General features: G+C 49.0%; 1 protein-coding gene across 2 annotated transcripts in view; it reads right to left on the reverse strand.

Moving 5' to 3' along the window:
* NSMCE1 (NSE1 component of SMC5/6 complex) overlaps nucleotides 1-16,887 on the reverse strand; it is a 47,034-nt gene extending 30,147 nt beyond the window's left edge. The window contains exons 1-2 of one of the 2 annotated variants that reach the window (XM_075899957.2): nucleotides 16,723-16,887; nucleotides 12,099-12,242 (exon numbers count right to left, since the gene is read on the reverse strand). In XM_075899957.2, the coding sequence (XP_075756072.1) occupies nucleotides 12,099-12,216 (118 nt within the window). In that variant the 5' untranslated portion in view covers nucleotides 12,217-12,242; nucleotides 16,723-16,887. Of the gene's footprint in view, nucleotides 1-3,197; nucleotides 4,361-12,098; nucleotides 12,243-16,722 lie in introns of those variants that run through there. The other variant, XM_089769347.1, reaches the window with a different exon arrangement.
* Between the last annotated feature and the right edge of the window lie 1,920 nt (nucleotides 16,888-18,807).

An 18,807-nucleotide genomic window follows, 5' to 3' on the forward strand; every position in this document is an offset into this window, starting at 1 on the left:
TTGAAATAATTCGCATTTCAAAATAACAAGCGGAACATCCGCAGTACCAAGCCCATTATTTTGAAATAACAAGCTAGATATTTTGAAATAACAACTCCTGCTTTTCATGAGGAATAACACTTATTTTGAACAGTTATTTCGGGAGTTATTTTGAAATAATTTCCTAGTGTAGACATGCTCAGAGAGAAAGGAGTCCACAAAAGCTGGCTGAATGTAAAAGAAGCTTTATTGAGGGTTCAGAAACAAAACATCCTGATGTGCAGGTGACAAGCTTGACCTAACAGAGAAATCTTTGGTTACTTTAATCTCAAAAAGGAAACATACACAAATGGAAACTAATTAGGGAGGAATATACAAAAATTGTTCAAGCATGCAAGGTATAATTAGGAAGGCCAAAACAAAACTGGAGTTGCAGCTAGCAAGGACAAAAAGAAGGGTTTCTTCAGGTATGTTAGCAATACAAAAAAGATCTGGGAAAGTGTGGGACCCTTATTGAATAGGAGAGGCAGCCTAGACACAGATGATGTGGAAAAACCTGAAGTATTAAATGCATTTTTTGCCTTGATCTTCACAGACAAGGTCAGTTCCCAGATTGCTGCATTGGACAGCACAATATGGGGGGAAGGTGAGCAGCCCTCAGTGGTGAAAGAGAAGTTTAAGAACTATTTAGAAAAGCTGGACATACACAAATCCATGGGCTGGATGCAATGAATCTGAGGTTGCTGAGAGAACTGGCTAATGTAATTGCAGAGCCATTGGCCATTATCTTGAAAACTTGTGGAGAGTGGGGGCAGTCCCAGATGACTGGAAAAAGGCAAATGTAGTGCCAGTCTTTAAAAAAGGAAAAATGAGTCCAGGGAACTACAAACAGATCAACCTCACCAGGTGAGAGACAGGGTCCAATGTGACCTAGACAAATTGGAGGATTGGGCCAAAAGAAATCTGATGAGGTTCAGCAAGGACAAGTACAGAGTCCTGTACTTGGGACGGAAGAATCCCAAGCATTGGTACAAGCTGGGAACCAATTGGCAGTAGGATTCCCAGCAGTTGTACAGAAAAGGACTTGGGGATTACAGTGGATGAGCAGCTGGATGAGAGTCAGCAGGATGCCCTTGTAGCCAAAAAGGCTAACGGCATATTGGGCTGCATTAATAAGAGCACTGCTAGCAAATAAAGGGAAGTGATCATTCCCCTCTATTTGGCACTAGTAAGGACACATCTGAACTAGTATGTATGTCCACTTTGGGGCCCCCACTACAGAAAGGATGTGGACAAATTGGACAAAGTCTAGTGGAGGGCAATGAAAATAATTAGGGAGCTGAAGCACATGAATTGTGCAGAGGGAATTCTGCAGGAACTGGGCTTCTTTAGTCTGCAGAAGCGAAGAGTGAGGGGGAGTTGATAGCAGCCTTTAACTTCCTGAAGGGGAGTTCCAAAGAGGATGGTGATGGCTGTTCTCAGTGGGGGCAGATGGCAGACAAGGAGCAATGGGTTCAAGTTGCAGTGGGGGAGGTCTAGGTTAGATATTAGGAAACACTTTCCCTAGGTGCGTAGGGAAGCACTGGGCTGGGTTCCCTAGGCAGGGGGTAGAATCTCCATCCCTAGAGGTGTTTTAGTCCTGGCTTGACAAAGCCCTGGCTGGGATGATTGAGCTGGGGTTGGTCCTGCTTTGAAGAGAGGATTGGACTCAATGACTTTCTGAGGTGTCTTCCAACTTTAATCTTCTATGATTCTATGAACTCCAAACAGTGATTGTAGTCAGTGCACTTAATGAACTTATAAATTAAACAGAAATGGGGCAGTAGTTGAAGAGCCAAGTAGGATCAAGAGTGAGTTAAAACAATGGTTCTGAACTAGGAGTACATGTACCCCTGGGGAACATCAACTCATCTAGATATCTGCCTAGTTTTACAACTGGCTATGTAAAAACCACTAGCGAAGTCAGTACAAACTAGCATTTCATACAGACACTGACTTATTTATAATGCTCTATATACTTTACACTGAAATGTAATATTTATATCCCAATTGATTTTATTTTATAGTTATATGGTAAAAATGAGAAAGTAAGCAATTTGTCAGCAATAGTGTTCTGTATTTTTATGTCTGGTTTTGTAAGCAACTAGTTTTTAAGTGAGGCAAAACTCAAGTAACACAAGACCAAGACCTGGGGTACTGTGCAAGGGGCACAGGAGTCTGAACAGGTTAAAATGCCCCAGCCCAAAATCCGGAACCAGCAGGTGGGAGGATCACCATTCTTTTCAGAAAAGAAAGCTTTTTCACCTCAGTCTCCTACCAAAGCAAGGAGAAGGGTTTGTGCTAGGGTCAACACATGCATTACTCACAGGCTGACAATGCAAAGACAGGCCTTTAGATTTTTTAAAAGAGGAGAGAGTATAGAAGAGGTGACAGGGAGAGCCCTGTGCAGGGGGGCCTAGCAGGACTGCAGCAGCCCTCCACGTGCAGCGGGCAGGGGCTGCTCCCTGGGTACCAGTTAACTGTGATCAGGTAATATCTCTAATTACAACAACTCGGTTCCTCAATACAATTCTCTGCAGACATAGACATGGAGAGGTTCACTCTTCAGCTTAATTTAATTGCATTATGCTAATTCTATAGCACACTAACTTTGAATTGATCAATAGGATATTATGCTGCTACACTTTAACTATACCAAGTGCATCTGGACACACTGCCTCAACAAAGTACTCCATACCCAGGAATATAAAGTTGAATAATTTTAACTATAACTTTGAAGAACTACATTAAATTCTACACTTTCTCGTTTCGTACACATCAGTAATACTACAATAAATAAATTATATACAGACTGGGTCTATTTATATGGTATTAGAGAACAAAGAAAAGCATGATGTATTTACCCTTGGAAGGAAAGGTCTGTCAGGTGGCTATGTTTGCTTAAGAAATTAACATACAGAAAGTAAAAACATGTTTAATTCAATTAATCAAGTTCAAGATCCTTTTGTACACCAAATCTCCTAATTTGGCACATGGCCTTTAAGGTAAAGTATTAATTGTGGTTATAACATTTAAAAGTCCCACACGGCATCTGAGTAATTTCACAACCTTTTTGCAACCCACACTGGCGCTCTCTCTCTCTCTCTCTCTCTCTATATATATATATATATATATACACACACACACACAGGGCTCGACAAATAATGTAATCTACTCACCCGTGGCGAGTAGATTACAACCCGGAAGAGCTGGCACAGAGAGGTCTGCGCATGCGCAGAACCACGCGAAACCACGTGGCTGGAGAGTGGGGCTCGTCGAGCCGTGTGTGTGTGTGTGTGTGTGTGTGTGTGTGTGTGTGTGTGTGTGTGTGTGTGTGTGTGTGTGTGTGTGTGTGTGTGTGTGTGTGTGTGTAGAGAGAGAGACTGAATACATTGTACTTTGAAGGTGGGAGTTTTACGGTGTACTACTTGTTTTCAGAAAGTCTTACTAACAGGTGACCATTTCTGATAAATTATTTACCTCACTTTTACTGCAGGTAGCTCACTGGCTGTACAGACTAGAAATACACTTCAAGACCAGAAGGTACCATAGAGATGATCTAGTGCTGTGGTTCTCAACTGGTGGTCCACGGTGACTTTTTCGGTGGTACACAAGAACATTGTCCAAAGTCACATGGCATGAGCAGGCGCCGCCATTAGGCTGTTTTACACCGTGTTCACAAGCACACGGCGTGTCATCCACAGCGTCACCTAGGATACAACTGCGTTGTGTTGCCAGTAACTTCCGTCTGAGGCTCTAAGCGTCAGTGTAGCTACTGCCATCATGCTGAGCAGTTGCTGTGTCGTTCGTCCTGTGCTACATGTGCTGGAGGTGGTCCAAAAAATGTTTTGATTGGCCTGGTGGTCCACGGACTGAAACGAGTTGAGAACCACTGATCTAGTGTGACCCTATGTACATTGCAAGCCACAAAACCTCACCCACCTACTCCTCTAATAGTCCCATAACCTCCTGAGCACTTCAGTAACTTAGTCAATCCTAATTTAAAGACTTCAAGTTATGAAGACTGCCATTTTATTTTTTTTAAACCAGCAAGTGACTCATGCCCCATGCTACAGAGGAGGGTAGAAACCCCCCAGCGTCTCTACCAATCTGGTAAGGTGGAAATTCCTTTCTAATCCCAAATATCCATACGTTAGAGCCTGAACGTGTTGGCAAGACCGTGTTGGCAAGCTGCAGATGGGCCACTTGCCATTGTAGGCAATCTCATACCATTCCCTCCATAAACTTGTGTAACTTAGACTATGTCTATATTGCAGTCTTCTTCCGCAAAAGCTTATGCAAATGAAGCACAGAGTAGAATACCACCACACTTCATTTGCATAATTAATGAGAGGCCGCTTTTTGCACAAGAGACTTTCATGCAAAAAAGAGCTGTGTAGACCACTCCTTTTGGCGTAAAACCCCTCTCTTGCGCAAGAGCCGTTCTTCCTGAAAAAATGAGGAGGGCTTTTGCATAAAAAGGAGCTGTCTACACAGCTCCTTTCTGCGCAAAAGCCTCTTGTGTAAAAACAGCTGCTAATTAATTATGCAAATGAAGTGCAGCGATATTCTTCTCTGCGCTTTATTTGCATAAGCTTTTGAGTAAGAAGACTGCAGTATATGACGTAGCCTCTGTTGGGTTTTTGCTCCAATGGAAGACTGTTCCAGAATTGCACTTCCCTGATGATTAGAAGCCTTCATTTAACTTCAAGCCTAAATTTCTGGATGGTCAATTTCTATCCACGAGAGCCAACATTGGTGCTTAACTTACAATGCTAGGGAGGGAGAAGAGTTATTTATCCCTCTGATGTATTTCTAAAGAGTAGGGACATAAAATCCCATTTAAAAAGTTAACTGGTTAAACTACATGTCTAACCGGTTAATTGGACCACTGCACCATGCCACAGGCAGGGGGCCCCTGGAACGGCCCCCTACCCACGGCACAGTGGGTCCAGCCAGCGTGCTCTGGCTGGGCTGGACAGAGCCTGCTGCACTGTAACGCACCGCGGGGCTGCTCCAGCCCGGCCAGGCATCAGTTAACCTATTAACCCAGTAAGCATGCCAGTAAGGCAATGTGTACAGGGTAACTGGCTACCCCTTTACATGTCTAATAGAGAGCAATCAAATCACCCCCTCAGCCTTCATCTTGTTAGTCTAAACAAGCCAAGTTCCTTAAATCTCCTCTAATAAGGTAGATTCTCCATTCCTCTGATCATTGTTAGCCCTTCTCTCCACCTTGTTCCAGTGTGAATCCCTCTTTCTTGAACATAGGAGATCAAAACTGCACATGGTATTCTAGATGAGGTCCCTCCCATGCTTTGTGTAGTGGCAATGGCACTTACTTATCTCTCTGGGTATGTCTACACTACAGTGTTATTTCGAAATATCTTATTTTGAAATAGTTAATTCAAAATAACACATCTACACACAAAATGCATTTCAAAATAGCACATCCACACTGAGTGGACACTGAATTGCATCGCAGGCCAGCCAGTACCAGGTCCAGCAGGGCATCAGGTCAGGAGTTACTTTGTGTGGCTGCTGCCTGAGGCTATCTGAGGCTTGTGCTTAAATGGACCCACCCCGAGCAGCCAGTTCTCAGGTTTCCCTGCTTGCTTGCCTACCTCGATGAGGGAAAGCAAAGCATTTGTGTCTCTGCATGCTCTGGTTGCCCTCACTCAGGACACCACAGCACTCTGCAACATGGAGACAGAGCTGCCCTTGGTCACTCCGGTGCTTCTCGTGAAAGCATTGATGCGAGCCTGGCTGCACTTTCCATCGGGGGGCTGTCGGTATCCAGGAGGCCCTGCGGGAGAGCTTCCACCTTGAGGAACACTAAGAGCCTCCCTGGTCTGCCCCACTGGGGGCATGTGCTTCATTCCTCCCCCACATCGTTCCACTTACCCTCCCAGCCCCCCTTCCTGATGTCAAATAAAATTCACTTATTTTCATGAACGCAAACTCTCTTTACAGTAGACTTCCGATAATCTGGAACCTTTGGGACCTAGGTGGTGCCGGATTATCAGATATGCCGGAGTATCAGGAGGTACTATAAGATGGTTATTTATATACTGTATACAGTATATACTGTATATAAAGTGTTCTTAACCCTTTTTATTGTACATACTGTATACAATATACTGTAATGTTTTAGTTTTTTTAACCCTTTTTTACCCTTTTTGCTCAGTTCAGCTGCTGCCACTGTTACGTGACTCATTTTTTGCCAAAGCTCACTCACTAGGCTCTTGCCATTTTGATGCCGGACTATCAGGAGTGCCGAGCTATTGGATGCCGGACTATTGGAGTTTTACTGTATTTAACAAAACTGGAGGGGAGGAGGGATGAAACTGGTGAGACTGGAGGAAGGAGGAGGGAGAGGAGAGGGGAAACCTGGGAGGTGGAAGGGGGAAGCAAGGGGAAGAAGAGGGAGGGGAAGCTCAGGGCTCAGGGTTGGGGGTCTCGCCGGACCAACTTGATTTTCATGCGAACCTGCTCCTGGGTTCGCATGTGGCCTTTGGTGGCCAGGCTGGCAGCTATCCTGCCATAAACGGCCGCATTCCTCTGTCTAGTGCGGAGTTCATGGATGTTGGGGGCATACCCCCAAACCTAAGTAAGGTCCACCCTGATCTCCACCCTGGACCAGGAAGGCGCCCGCCTTCTCCAGGCTCTGGTAGGCTCCTGGGAGCTAGCAGACTGCTCCTGGGGAGCGGTGGAGGGCTGACTGCCAGTGGCTTGCTGGCTCATGTTTTGGGGCCACTGAGTCAGGAGCAGTGACTGCTGGCTCTGGGCTGGCAGGCTTGGAGCTGGCACAGGCACTGTGGCCAGAGTCAACCCCTTTAAGGGCTCCGGGGAGGGAGAGGAGTGTTCTTGTTTCAGGCTGGAGTGGCCACCAGGGCACCCTGGGAAGGCTGGACCCCCTGTTTTGAAATAAGTGTCTACACAGCACTTTTTTCAAATTAGCTATTTCGAATTTGGCGTTATTCCTCGTAGAATGTGGTTTACCAAATATGAAATAAGTGCTCCGCTATTTCGAAATAGCGGTTTGGCTGTGTAGACGCTAGTAAAGTTAATTCAAAATAACGGCTGTTATTTTGAATTAACATTGATGTGTAGACATACCCTTAGGGAAAAACCGGAAATGAGACCAAGCCCTAAAGTTTGCTAAGTTCAGCTGGACTCTATAGCTTCTACCCCCCATTCAGAGGGGTTTTAATATGCCCAGTGGGCTTTCCTAGGCTCGTTCAGATTAAGGAACAAAAATAAATAGTGGTATCTCCCAAATGCCCCTGTGGTGCCAAAATTAAATGCAGTCCACAGTAGACTGAGCAGTTCTGTGATCTCTCCTCCTTTCTCAGATAAGAAATGGGAGTGCTAACAATGGTGATAATTCAGTTATCATTGGGCATTTGAGTTGTGGCTTCTGGACTAAGGATGTTAAGGACTAGTCAACTATCCAATAAGCAAATACCTCAGAAAAAGGCAGCAAAGGGCTTGGAAAGAAGGAGTACTGCAAAGTGGCAGCGCCACACAGAGCCTGGGGTCAGCTGGGGACTCCCTAGCTGATCCCAGGCTCCATGCAGCATTTCCACAGAACCCAGAGTCAGCTGGGGAGTCCAAGACTCCAGATGGCGCTGCTGCTTTGAAACACTGCAGTGGCGTTTCAAAGGGGCAGTGTCACACGGTGCCCGGGGTCAGCTCTATGTGGCGATGCCATTTTGAAACGGCATCCAAAGGAGGAGTGCTGAAATGCCTATCGACTAGTTGATGGAAATTCCATCGACTACTCAACTAGTAAATTAACCGATATTTAACATCCTTATTCTGGACATGAGGACACAGAATGGAATGGTTTTTACTTTGGAAGTGGATTAAGCTAAATCACAAAATAGCACACTTAGTGCAGAGTAACTCCCAAAGGAGAGTTAGCAAGCTTTAGAATTCATACACCAGCTGATTCTTCAACAGCTCCTCCATAGACCAACCCATAGCCCGCACTGAGATGAAAGGGACAGTTCACCCTCAGAGCCAGTGGTGGGCAACCAGCACCCTACTGGGAGGTTGGGAGTATGATGGGCTCAGGACACAGATTTGTATGTGTGGATGGTGTAGGAGTGTTGTGGCAGAAGACTGGGGACGTGAGGGTGCAGGAGTTTGATGCTGTGTGGGGCTCAGGGCAGGGGATTTAGATGTATGAGGGTTGAGCTGTGGGGGGTGCAGGAATGTTGTGGTGCTGCAGCTAGATGGGGGCTTGTTGGGCAGGCTTCATTTTTAAATAAAATATTATTTCCAACACAAAACGTTTCAGCATTGTCTTTATTTATGGGAGGAGCAGGGAACCTGTTTTAGGGCAGGAGCCACTGACCCACAGAAAAATCAGTCGAGGACCACACAAGTGAGATGCAAAAAAACAACCTCTCCAAAACCCCCCAAGCCTCACTGATGTGGCCCCAAATGAGACGTCACTCCCCTGGCACTCCAGCTCCAGGACTAAGGTTCAAGGTTCCAAAGTTAGTGGAATTTGTGGGCCCCTCTACACTCTGAGATGGAACCAAAAATGAGGGATCCAGTGCGCAGGACAGGGCTGGCAGTGAGTGGGATAGGGATGGGGGTGCAGAATCTGGGTGGAAAATAGAGTATAGAAGCAAGCTGGGGGTAGATGTCTGGCCAGGAAGGAGAGGAAAGGACCAGGGTGCTGGATGGTGTCTGGCTGGGGGTAGAGACAGGGTGATGGGGCAGGGTGCTGATGGGGGTCTGGCCAGGCACCAAGGTGCTGGTGGAAGTTTCGGCATGGTGCTAGTGGGGGCCAGACCAGAAGCAGGGTGCTGGTAAGGATCTGGCCAGGGAGCAGTGTCCTGGTGGAGGCCTGAGCATGAGGCAGGTTGCTGGTGGGGCTCTGGGCAGGGTACTCATGGAGGTCTGGGCAGGGAGAGAGGGCCAGGGTGCTGGTGAAGGTCTGGCCAGGGGGAAGGGACAGCAACAGCTCAGCTGGTACTTGGGGTCCTGTGGCTGTGCACCAAATCCAGAGTCTCAGGAAGCACACGTGCTGCTCCACTCCTTCCTACAACAGCAGGTGCACTTTCTGAAAAGTCGGATCTGCCGTGCAGCTGCAGGACTCCCCCACTGCAGCAAGGCAGGCAGGCAGCACAGGAAAGCAAGTCTCGTGGCTGCGCGCCAGAGCTGGAGTTTCAAGAAGTGTGCCGGCTGTTTTGGGGAGGGCAGGAGCGGCGCACGTACTTCCTGAGACACCGGATCTGGCACGCAGCTGCGGGACAACCTCCTACCGCAAGAAGTCAGCACTATCTCCATTTTCGCAGGAGGTTGTAGTGCTAGCACAGACACCTTCTTGCACGTAGGATTACAAAGGAGGACTGGAAACACCTTGAAATTGATTGGTCATGCCCCCACAATCGACCAATCGATCATGATCAAAGGGTTGGTGACCACGGGTCTAGATCATCCCTGACAGGTGTCTGTCTAACCTGCTCTTAAATATCTTCAGAGATGGAGGGAAAGCCTTCAGGCAGCACAGTCTTTTTCCTGGAGCGGGGGAAGAGAGGGAGAGGGAGCTCAGTCCTCCCACCCTCCATGCAGCGGGGATCCCAGCACAGCTGTAGCACCAGGTCAGGCTTCCCGCTGGCAGGGTGCGGGCGGGTGGGGGTGTACAAACCCCGACCTTCCCCGCAAGACCAAACTCTGCCTCTTCCCCAGCAGGCTGGGGAGAGGTGTGGGAGAGAGAGAGTGGCAGCACATGGGGGGGGGGGGCGGCAGCAGAGCCTGAGCGCGCCCTGGTTGGGGGGGCAGCGACCCTGAGCATGCCCTGATGAGGGGGGGGAGCACAGCCCAAGCACGCCCCATGGGGGCAGCAGAGCCCGAGCACGCCCCGAGTGGGAGGGGGCAGCAGAGCCCGACCTGAGTTCCATGCAGGCAGCAGTTTAAAAATGCCGAGGTCCGAGAGCGGCTACTTGGCACCTCAGACCTGGCCACCCCCTCCCAGCAGCAGCGGCCACTGTAAAAGCTGCCGCTTGCACATGTGGAGGAGGAGGCTGCACAGCACCGGAGGCCCCGTGGGACAGGGGCCGTCCTGCAGAGTGGGGAGAAGGGGGTGGGGCAGCCATAGTGGGTGGTGGAGCAGCCAAAGCTGCGTGCCCCCAGATGCCCGCCCCTGCCAGCAAAGATCCAATGGGAGCTGCCTACAGGCTATGCAGAGGGCAGGGGACTAGAATTTTTTCGTGGAACCCTGGGGATCCGTGGAGTGTCATTTGGGAAACACTGAGCTAGAGGATTTACCCAGCATCGCTCAGGTCCTTAACTGAAATCTACTTTTTTTCATTTAAATCGTTGCTGTGGGATGGGTCTGGGATGAGGGGTTCAGTATGCAGGCTGCCCTGGGAAGAGAGGACAATCCCCGCAGCTTGAGGCCAGATAAGCAGGCCCCGTTGGAGAAAGGGTGCATGTCCCCTGGCGAAGGCAGACATACACACAAACACTCTCAAATATATTGTAGATAAAGGTCTTGTGACCTTTGATGCTTTCAATGTTTGTTTTGTAAGCAGCAATTTAGTTTTCATTTTATCTGACTGTATCATTTACTGCTAAAAATTACTAATTAACTAAAAATGTTACTCATTTCAGTTTAATTTCAGTCTGTGTCCACATTTTCAAAATTAGTGAAGGTATTAATATAGATAGAAAGCAGTCCTCTCTGAAGCATCATAACTGAATTGATTACACATTCCTAAACCATTAAAGCCTAAAAAAGAACTTCAAATTAAACAGAAAGCATACAACCAAAATTCTTGTTTTATAATGTGCAGAGTTTGCTATTGTGTATAGAGGGACTCAATCTTACTAAATATGTATGTAATTAAACCTGTTGAAGGAAACAGCCTTAAAAGGTACTAACCCTCTCCCCCCAAACCAGCTAATTTTACACTGCCAAAAAGGCATTTCTTGTTATGACTGTCAACTGCAAAGATGAATAAAGTTTTAAATATACAATTCTAAGGACTATTTTTGTAGAAGCCTTTCATATGTTTTGATGAGGTTTAAATTGGTTTAACCCTTAATTTCATTTTCTTAGGCTGGTCACACTATTAACACTATTTTAATATAACTTTCAATGGGGCATGAGATAGCCAAGAATGTAGCTATTTGTAAACTGAGGCTGATGCACATCTGTTACATGATCAGATTTAACATTGCAATCTTGACATAGTGGCATGTTACTTCATGCAGGAAGAACCTATTCAGTTTCCCATTTAAAATGCACACTTCACTCTAAAATATTTCTGCCTGCATATTACCCCTCACTACTATAATTCAAAGAAAACGTCCTTTTCATTCAGCTATTACTGTGTGTATTTACAGTCAGTTTTGTTGTTTCTCCTGCAATAATCCTTCAATCAGATCTGTTCAAGTGAACCTCTGCTTCTCACGCAGAGCTGTAAAGTCTAGGATTAGAGTTTTAAAACAAGGTCACTTCTGCCTGTCTCACTGTTTTCTCTCCAGGTATGAGAGAGATCTCATTATTAAATGAGCCAGCATCAGTGATAACCTCAATGTCCTGACCAACATTTTTGTAAGTAAAATGTCTTGGTAACGCTAGGCATGCACTACTGCTGAGCACACAATTTGCCTACAAACGTTGCCTAACTTATGGCTCTAGAACAATGGGTCTCAAACTTTTTTTTATAAAGTACCCCCTTTAAAAATATACATATAAGTACCCCCAGTATCTACAGTTTTCAGACATACATTTTTTTTTCTATCATTGCAACACATTTATTTAAACAACTTAATCATAGCTGGGTGGGCGATGAAATTTGTGTGTGTAAAAAGTACAAAAATAATAAAGCGCTGTAAAACTTAAAACAAAAACATCAGTTCTCCAAATTTTAGTTTTGTTGACTACCCCCCAGACTTCTCTGGAGTACCCCTAAGGGTACTCGTGCCACTGATTGAGAAACACTGCTCTAGAAAGCACTTTGGGATGCTCTGAATATAAAGGATGCAATAGAAACTCCAAGTTTATTGTTCTCTCGTCCACTATAATGTTGCTTTTCTCAGGAAATGAGACTAACCTTTATGGATTTCACAGCAGTCTTTATGTAATGTTCTAGCCACGGAGCCTTCCATTATTCCATGAGACATCAGCACTTGCAGGAACCGTCGATGACCATCAGTCATCTGGGCAGCCATTGAAATGTTACACTAGGTTCAGAAAGCTGCAGAATGAATAAGATGGAATTAGATGCACGCATTCAAGCAAAATCTTTATCTATACACACAGGGCTCGAAGAGCCAGGCTCGGGCGATCTGAGCATGCACAGAACGATCTGCGCATGCGCAGCTCACCGGACAGCATGGCTGGTGAGCTTGGCTCGCTGCGGCTCAGTAAGCCCTGTATACACACATTTGTAAATACCTTCTACAAAACTGATCCAGATCTGATATTGAAGAAAGAAAAATAAGTTCCCAACAGCACAAATTATTTTGATCTTTATATAAGATTCAAATGTGCCCACAGAAGGTACCCATGGATGTCCCACATCTAGCTTTAGTTAGTTGTAATCCTATCTCTTCCCTTCTGGAAAAGGTGAACACATCAGTGAGACAGGAAATTATATTAGGGCAAATAAGCATTTTCATCAAATTTTAGCTCTGAATGCACACAAGCCTTACTGTTGCTGTTCTAGAGTATTTATTAGGAAGACACTATTGCCACTTCACAGGACTCTTTCAGATACAAAATACAATGTCGCATGCATGATGCCATTGCACTAGCTACATAAAATACAGTGGAGTCCGGATTAACGGACACCCAGTAATCCAACACTCCACTTTAACTGACCCCGGGAACTGCAGGGTCAGGTACAGCGCGGGCCGGGAGAACAGCCCCGCTTGCTCTCTAGGAGCAGCTGCTGCTGCTCCTGCTGGGGACGAAGCGGCCCCGGCAGGAGCAGCAGCAGCAGCAGCTTCTCCTAGAGAGCAACAGCACAGCTGATGCTGCTCCTGCGGGGGAGGTCCCTGGCAGGAGCAGCATCAGCTGTTCCATTGCTCTCTACAGTAGAATCCATATCATCCGACATATTCGGTAATCCGACCATGTGTGGTCCCATTTAGGTCGGATTATAGGGACTCTATTGTAGTGGTATTACAGTGCTTGATGCCTCCATTTCCCCATCTACAAAATGGGGAAATGATGATGACAGCCTTTGAAAAGCACATAGAGATTTAGTTGGGAATGGTCCTGCTTTGAGCAGGGTCTTGAACTGAATGGCCTTCTGAGGTTTCTTCCAATCCTAATCTTCTATGATAGCTACTGTAGAAAAGCACTATATAAAAGTGAGATATTATTGTTACAATAAACTAGCTTGTAGTTTTGTGAATTCGTTTTACTGGTCATTTTATCTGAATATTATTTGTCACTGGTCCCCATGTTTTATAAAAGTTGGCTTATGAACATGAATAATAACTCAAAGATGCTTTAGGCAAAAGCTGCATTTAACATTTTTAAAGTTACGATCTGCTGAACATGTATATTCTATTTCTGTATATGTATCATTCTTATATGTAAAATTAGAAATATGAAATGCAAGTCTGTTTATAATTTTAAATGTGCTAATGGGGGCCATTACTGATACTCCGAAAAGATAATAGCCTAGTACTCAAGGTAACAGTCTGTAAATCTGTAAATGATTTTGTTTGTCCCTTAAGCCCAAACTGTGGTGGGTCCCAGAAAGACACGTGACCATGCCACATGGTACTGAAAACGGTCTTGCGTGAGCTATTTTTCCATGGGGATAGGGAGACTAAACAAAGGATTCCTGCCCTCGGGAAAGTCTATATAAGGGATGGAAAGCAATCAGGGCTTTTGACTTCAGCTGGCTTTTCAAATTGCCTCCCCACTTTAAGTGCATACACTGAAGAAACTTGAAAACAAAGAACTCTAAAAACACAAGGAGCTGTAGACCCAGGCCAAAGGGGAAAAAATCAACTATGCCTTGAAGCATTTTACTTGAAACAGGGACAAGGGGTAAGGAATGTATTTTGTAACAACTTATCTTTGTGTATTAGTATTAGCTGGTATGTTGTGTGTATTTTGGGTTAGTAACTTTCTTGATCTGTTTTCACTTGCAATCACTTAAATCCTACTTTTTATACTTAAAAACACTTTTGTTTATTATCAAGCCTAGTATAAATAACTGTTACCTGGGCGGGGAGCAACCATTGTCCATATCTATCTTTCACTGATAAAAAGAGTGAATTTACAAGCTTTCTCCGTATAAATATTTACAGAGTAAGATTTTTTGGGGGGTTTAGTCCTCTTTGAGGCTGTGTCCCTGGATGTTGTGAATGGCCTTATAGCGGAGACCTTCCAGAGCTGAACTGGTTTGGTATCTGTGTTGCTCTGTTAGGGGCTGTTACCCCAATCACTCGAAGAACCCCCAACTCTGTGCCTTGGCTGGGGAAGACAAGAGCTTCTAGCCCTGCAGGTCACAGTGATGAGGTGCCCCACAGCATGACCGGCACACTGGGTGACAACTTACACTGACAAACTGCTTACTTTCTCATTTTTACCATATAATTCTATCAACTGGAATATAAATATTGTACTTTCATTTCAGTATGTAGAGCATTATAAAACAAGTCACTGCCTGTATGAAATTTTAGTTTGAAAATTTTTTAGTTTAAAAAGCATTTACTCAGATAAATGTGTAATCGGGGGGGAGGGGTGACAGGTGGAAGCCAGTACGCACCAGTTGCCAGCTTTTAAGCTTGCTCCCCAGTTACCAGCTCCCACGGAGCTGCCAGCCCATCCCTGTACTATCACTGGATCAGAGGCATCTTTCCTGGGAACCAGTACTCTCCGGGAGCCAGCTTAAATGTCAGTTCCCTGTGCACACTGGCTCCCCACAGCCCTGCCTCCCGGGGGAGGCATGCATAACCATTTACACATTCAGACTATCACATCCCTAGTTTGTACTGATTTTGCAAGTGCTTTTTATATTGCCTAGTGTAAAACTAGGCAATATTTAAATGGGTTGATGTACCCCATGGAAGACTTCTGTACATCCTTAGGGGTACATATACCCCCGACTGAGAACTACTACCTTAAGCCCTTCTGTGTAGCGGGCAACTCCGCTCATATTTGCCAGTCATACCAGCACACAAGAAAAGATTAAAATCCTAAACTGCTTTATTTTTCTCAGCATTGGCACGAAGAGTATTTTTCTGCTTCCTGGACAAATGTTGCCACAGGAAACTGCTACAAAACTGAAGTAGCCTTGCACTAGGAACAGAACTTGTATCTTCTCTATTCACACCACAGATGTAAGAGCTCAGATACTCTCCACACTCTCAAAGCTATCACAGAGGGGATAAAATGAGGAGCACAGTCTTCACAAGGGTGTTAGGTACTTGACTCAAAGGAAATACACAAAAGATTTACAAGGTTTATGGGGCTTGTTCTCTTTTTAAAGTAAACTGTCCAAAAGATACTGCAGCCCTCTCTATACAAAGCCTCATCTGCCCATTGGCCCCTGACAACATGCCATGATAATCCCCTGAAGATCCTTTCAATCTCATGATCTCTGGCCTCTTGACTGATTAGGTCACCCACTAAAAGCCAGGTGTGACATAGTTGCTTGCAATGCTAGAAATGAGCTGTGGACCACCAAATTCATGTCACACAGTTCAAAAGAGCGCTCAGAGGGAGGTGACTGTCGGCCACTAGTACCCAGGGTTGCAGTGTCACTAAGAGGGCAGGGAACCAGCATCAGGTACTCATGAGACATGGGGACGTCCCCTTGCCACTTAGCATGTCGGGTCTCACACATTGGTACCCTGGCTTTAAACTGTAAAGGAGAGAATGAATATTTCACCAGGACCCCACCCTCACTACACAGCCTATCCAGTCCCCACCCTGCCCCGTCCCACTCCACCCCCCTACCCTGCCCTATCCCCTCCCGCCCCCGCCCCACTCCTCCCCCCCACCCTGCCTCCTGCCCCATCCCCTCCCGCCCCCGCCCCACTCCTCCCCCCCCCTGCCCCACCCTGCCCCCGCCCCCTCCTCCCCCCACCCCCCCACCCTCCCCTCCCGCCCCCGCCCCACTCCTCCCCCCCCACCCTGCCCTATCCCCTCCCGCCCCCGCCCCACTCCCTCCCCCCCCACCCTGCCCTATCCCCTCCCGCCCCCCCCTCCCCCCCGCCCCACTCCTCCCCCCCCACCCTGCCCTATCCCCTCCCGCCCCCGCCCCACCCCTCCCCCCCCACCCTGCCCTATCTCCTCCCGCCCCCGCCCCACCCCTCCCCCTCCCCTGCACCCCCCCACCCCCGCCCCATCCCCTCCCGCCCCCGCCCCACCCCTCCTCCCCCCCCACCCTGCCATATCCCCTCCCGCCCCCGCCCCACTCCTCCCCCCCACCCTCCCCCCCACCCTGCCCCATCCCCTCCCGCCCCCGCCCCACTCCTCCCCCCCACCCTGCCCTATCCCCTCCCGCCCCCGCCCCACTCCTCCCCCCCCCCCCACCCTGCCCCATCCCCTCCCGCCCCCGCCCCACTCCTCCCCCCCCCCCCCACCCTGCCCTATCCCCTCCCCCCCCGCCCCACCCCTCCCCCCCCACCCTGCCCTATCCCGCCCCGCCCCGCGCTCCCAGCCTGCTCCCCTCCACCCCAATGATTTGCTCTTCCCCCTCCACCTACCGCGCACCCGCCTGGCCTCGCTCCCCGCCGTCGCTCCTGATTGGCTCTTCCTTTGCAGCGCGGGACTCGAGAATGCGGCGCTCGCCGCTGCCGCCTCACATCGATGAGCTCGGCAGCCCCGATTCCGCCTTGCGGCCGCGCGCCGCCAGCCCGCCCCTCCCCCACCCCGCACTTCTCCCTCAGCGCTTCAGCACCGCGCGCCGCCCCGCCCCGCCCCGCCGCCCCCCCGCCCGCCCCTCCCCCACAGCCCCCCCCCCGCCGCTCCCCCACTGTCCCCCCCCCCCTCCCCCACTGCCCCGCCCGCCCCCCCGCGCCGCCCCTCCCCCACTGCCCCGACCCGCCCCCGCGCCACCCTACCTGCACTGCCCCTCCCCCACTTCTCGACCCCCCCCCACACACACACTGCCCGACAGCCCCCTCCTCCCCACACCACACCACCTGCACTGTCCCAACAGCCCCAGCGCCGCCCCTCCCCCATTGCCCAACCCCCCGCACCACCCCACCTGCACTGCCCCCCCCGCCGCCCCACCTGCACTGTTCCTCCCCCACTGCCCCCACACTCTCCACTCTGCCCAACTTGCACTGCCCCCACACCACCCGCTCTGCCCCTCCCCCACTTCTCGACCCCCCCCCCACACACACACACACTGCCCGACAGCCCCCTCCTCCCCACACCACACCACCTGCACTGCCCCAACAGCCCCAGCGCAGCCCCTCCCCCACTGCCCAAACCACCCACCCCTCCCCCCCCCCCGTGCCACCCCACCTGCACTGCTCCTCCCCCACTGCCCCCACACTCTCCACTCTGCCCAACTTGCACTGCCCCCACACCACCCGCTCTGCCCCTCCCCCACTGACCTGACAGCCCACACGCCGCCCAACCCACACTGCCACTGCCCCAAAACCCCCAGGCTATCCAACTCGCACTGCCACTCCCTCTGCTCTGTCCTACCTGCACTGCCCTGACTCCCCCCCATTGCCCCCCCGCGCCTCTACTCCCCCACTGCCCCAACCACCCCCACGCCACCCAACCTGTGCTGCCCCTGGACAAAGTGGGTCTATGCCCACAAAAGCTTGTTCTCCAATACATCTGTTAGTCTGTAAGGTGCTACAGGACTCCTTGTCGCTTTTGCAGATCCAGACTAACATGGCTACCCCTCTGATACAAAACATATAGCCAAGGGAGGTGGTGAAATCTCCCTCTCTGGAGATATTTAAGAACAGGTTAGATAGACATCTGTCAGGGATGGTGTAGGTGGAGCTTGGTCCTGCCTTGAGGGCGGGGGGCTGGACTCGATGACCTCTCGAGGTCCCTTCCAGTCCTATTATTCTATGATTCTATATAGATGGTATCATGAGCGTTCGTGGGCACAGCCCACTTCTTCAGATGACTGAAGAAGTGGGCTGTGCCCACAAACGCTCATGATATCATCTATATGCTTTGTTAGTCTATAGTAGTGGTCACCAAACAGTAGATCAGGATCTACTGGTAGATCTTGGAGCTTCTGACAGCTGATCCTGACTGGTTTGGCCAAGAGGCTATCAAGTGCCAGCACTTTAGCTGCTCCTCCTCCCGCTGTGCATCTCCAGCCCTTTGCCTTGGAGCTGTTCCCCCAAGAGCCTCCTGCTTGCTGGGCAGGGCAGGGAGAGAAAAGAGCGGTGTTGATGTCAAGGTGTCCGCTTCTTGTACCCTGTATCCTATCTCTACAGAGCGGAGATGGGGCACAACAGGATTAGATATGGAACAAGTTTGTTGCCTGTTTTTGGGAGTGGTGCAGGGCTAGGATGGGGTGAACTTGCCTTAGCCCCATTGCACCCAGGAGCCATGTGAGGTAAGCAGTGTTCAGCTGGAGTCCATATCCTGATCCCCTACCCAAGTCATGAACTGCCTCTTATACCTCAAGCCCCTGCCTGAGCCCTCCTACATCCAAAAACATTTTCCCAGAGCCTGCACCTAGAACCCCCTCCTGCAGCTCAACTGTCTGCCCCAAGCTTAGCTCAGAGCCCCTCACACTGTAAATCCCTTAACCCGCAACCAGAACCTGCACCCCAACACTCTGCCCCATAGTGAGTGAGGATGGGGGA

This window comes from Pelodiscus sinensis, chromosome 15 (genome assembly GCF_052426305.1).
Source record: "Pelodiscus sinensis isolate ZL-2025 chromosome 15, ASM5242630v1, whole genome shotgun sequence".
Taxonomy (NCBI): domain Eukaryota; kingdom Metazoa; phylum Chordata; order Testudines; family Trionychidae; genus Pelodiscus; species Pelodiscus sinensis.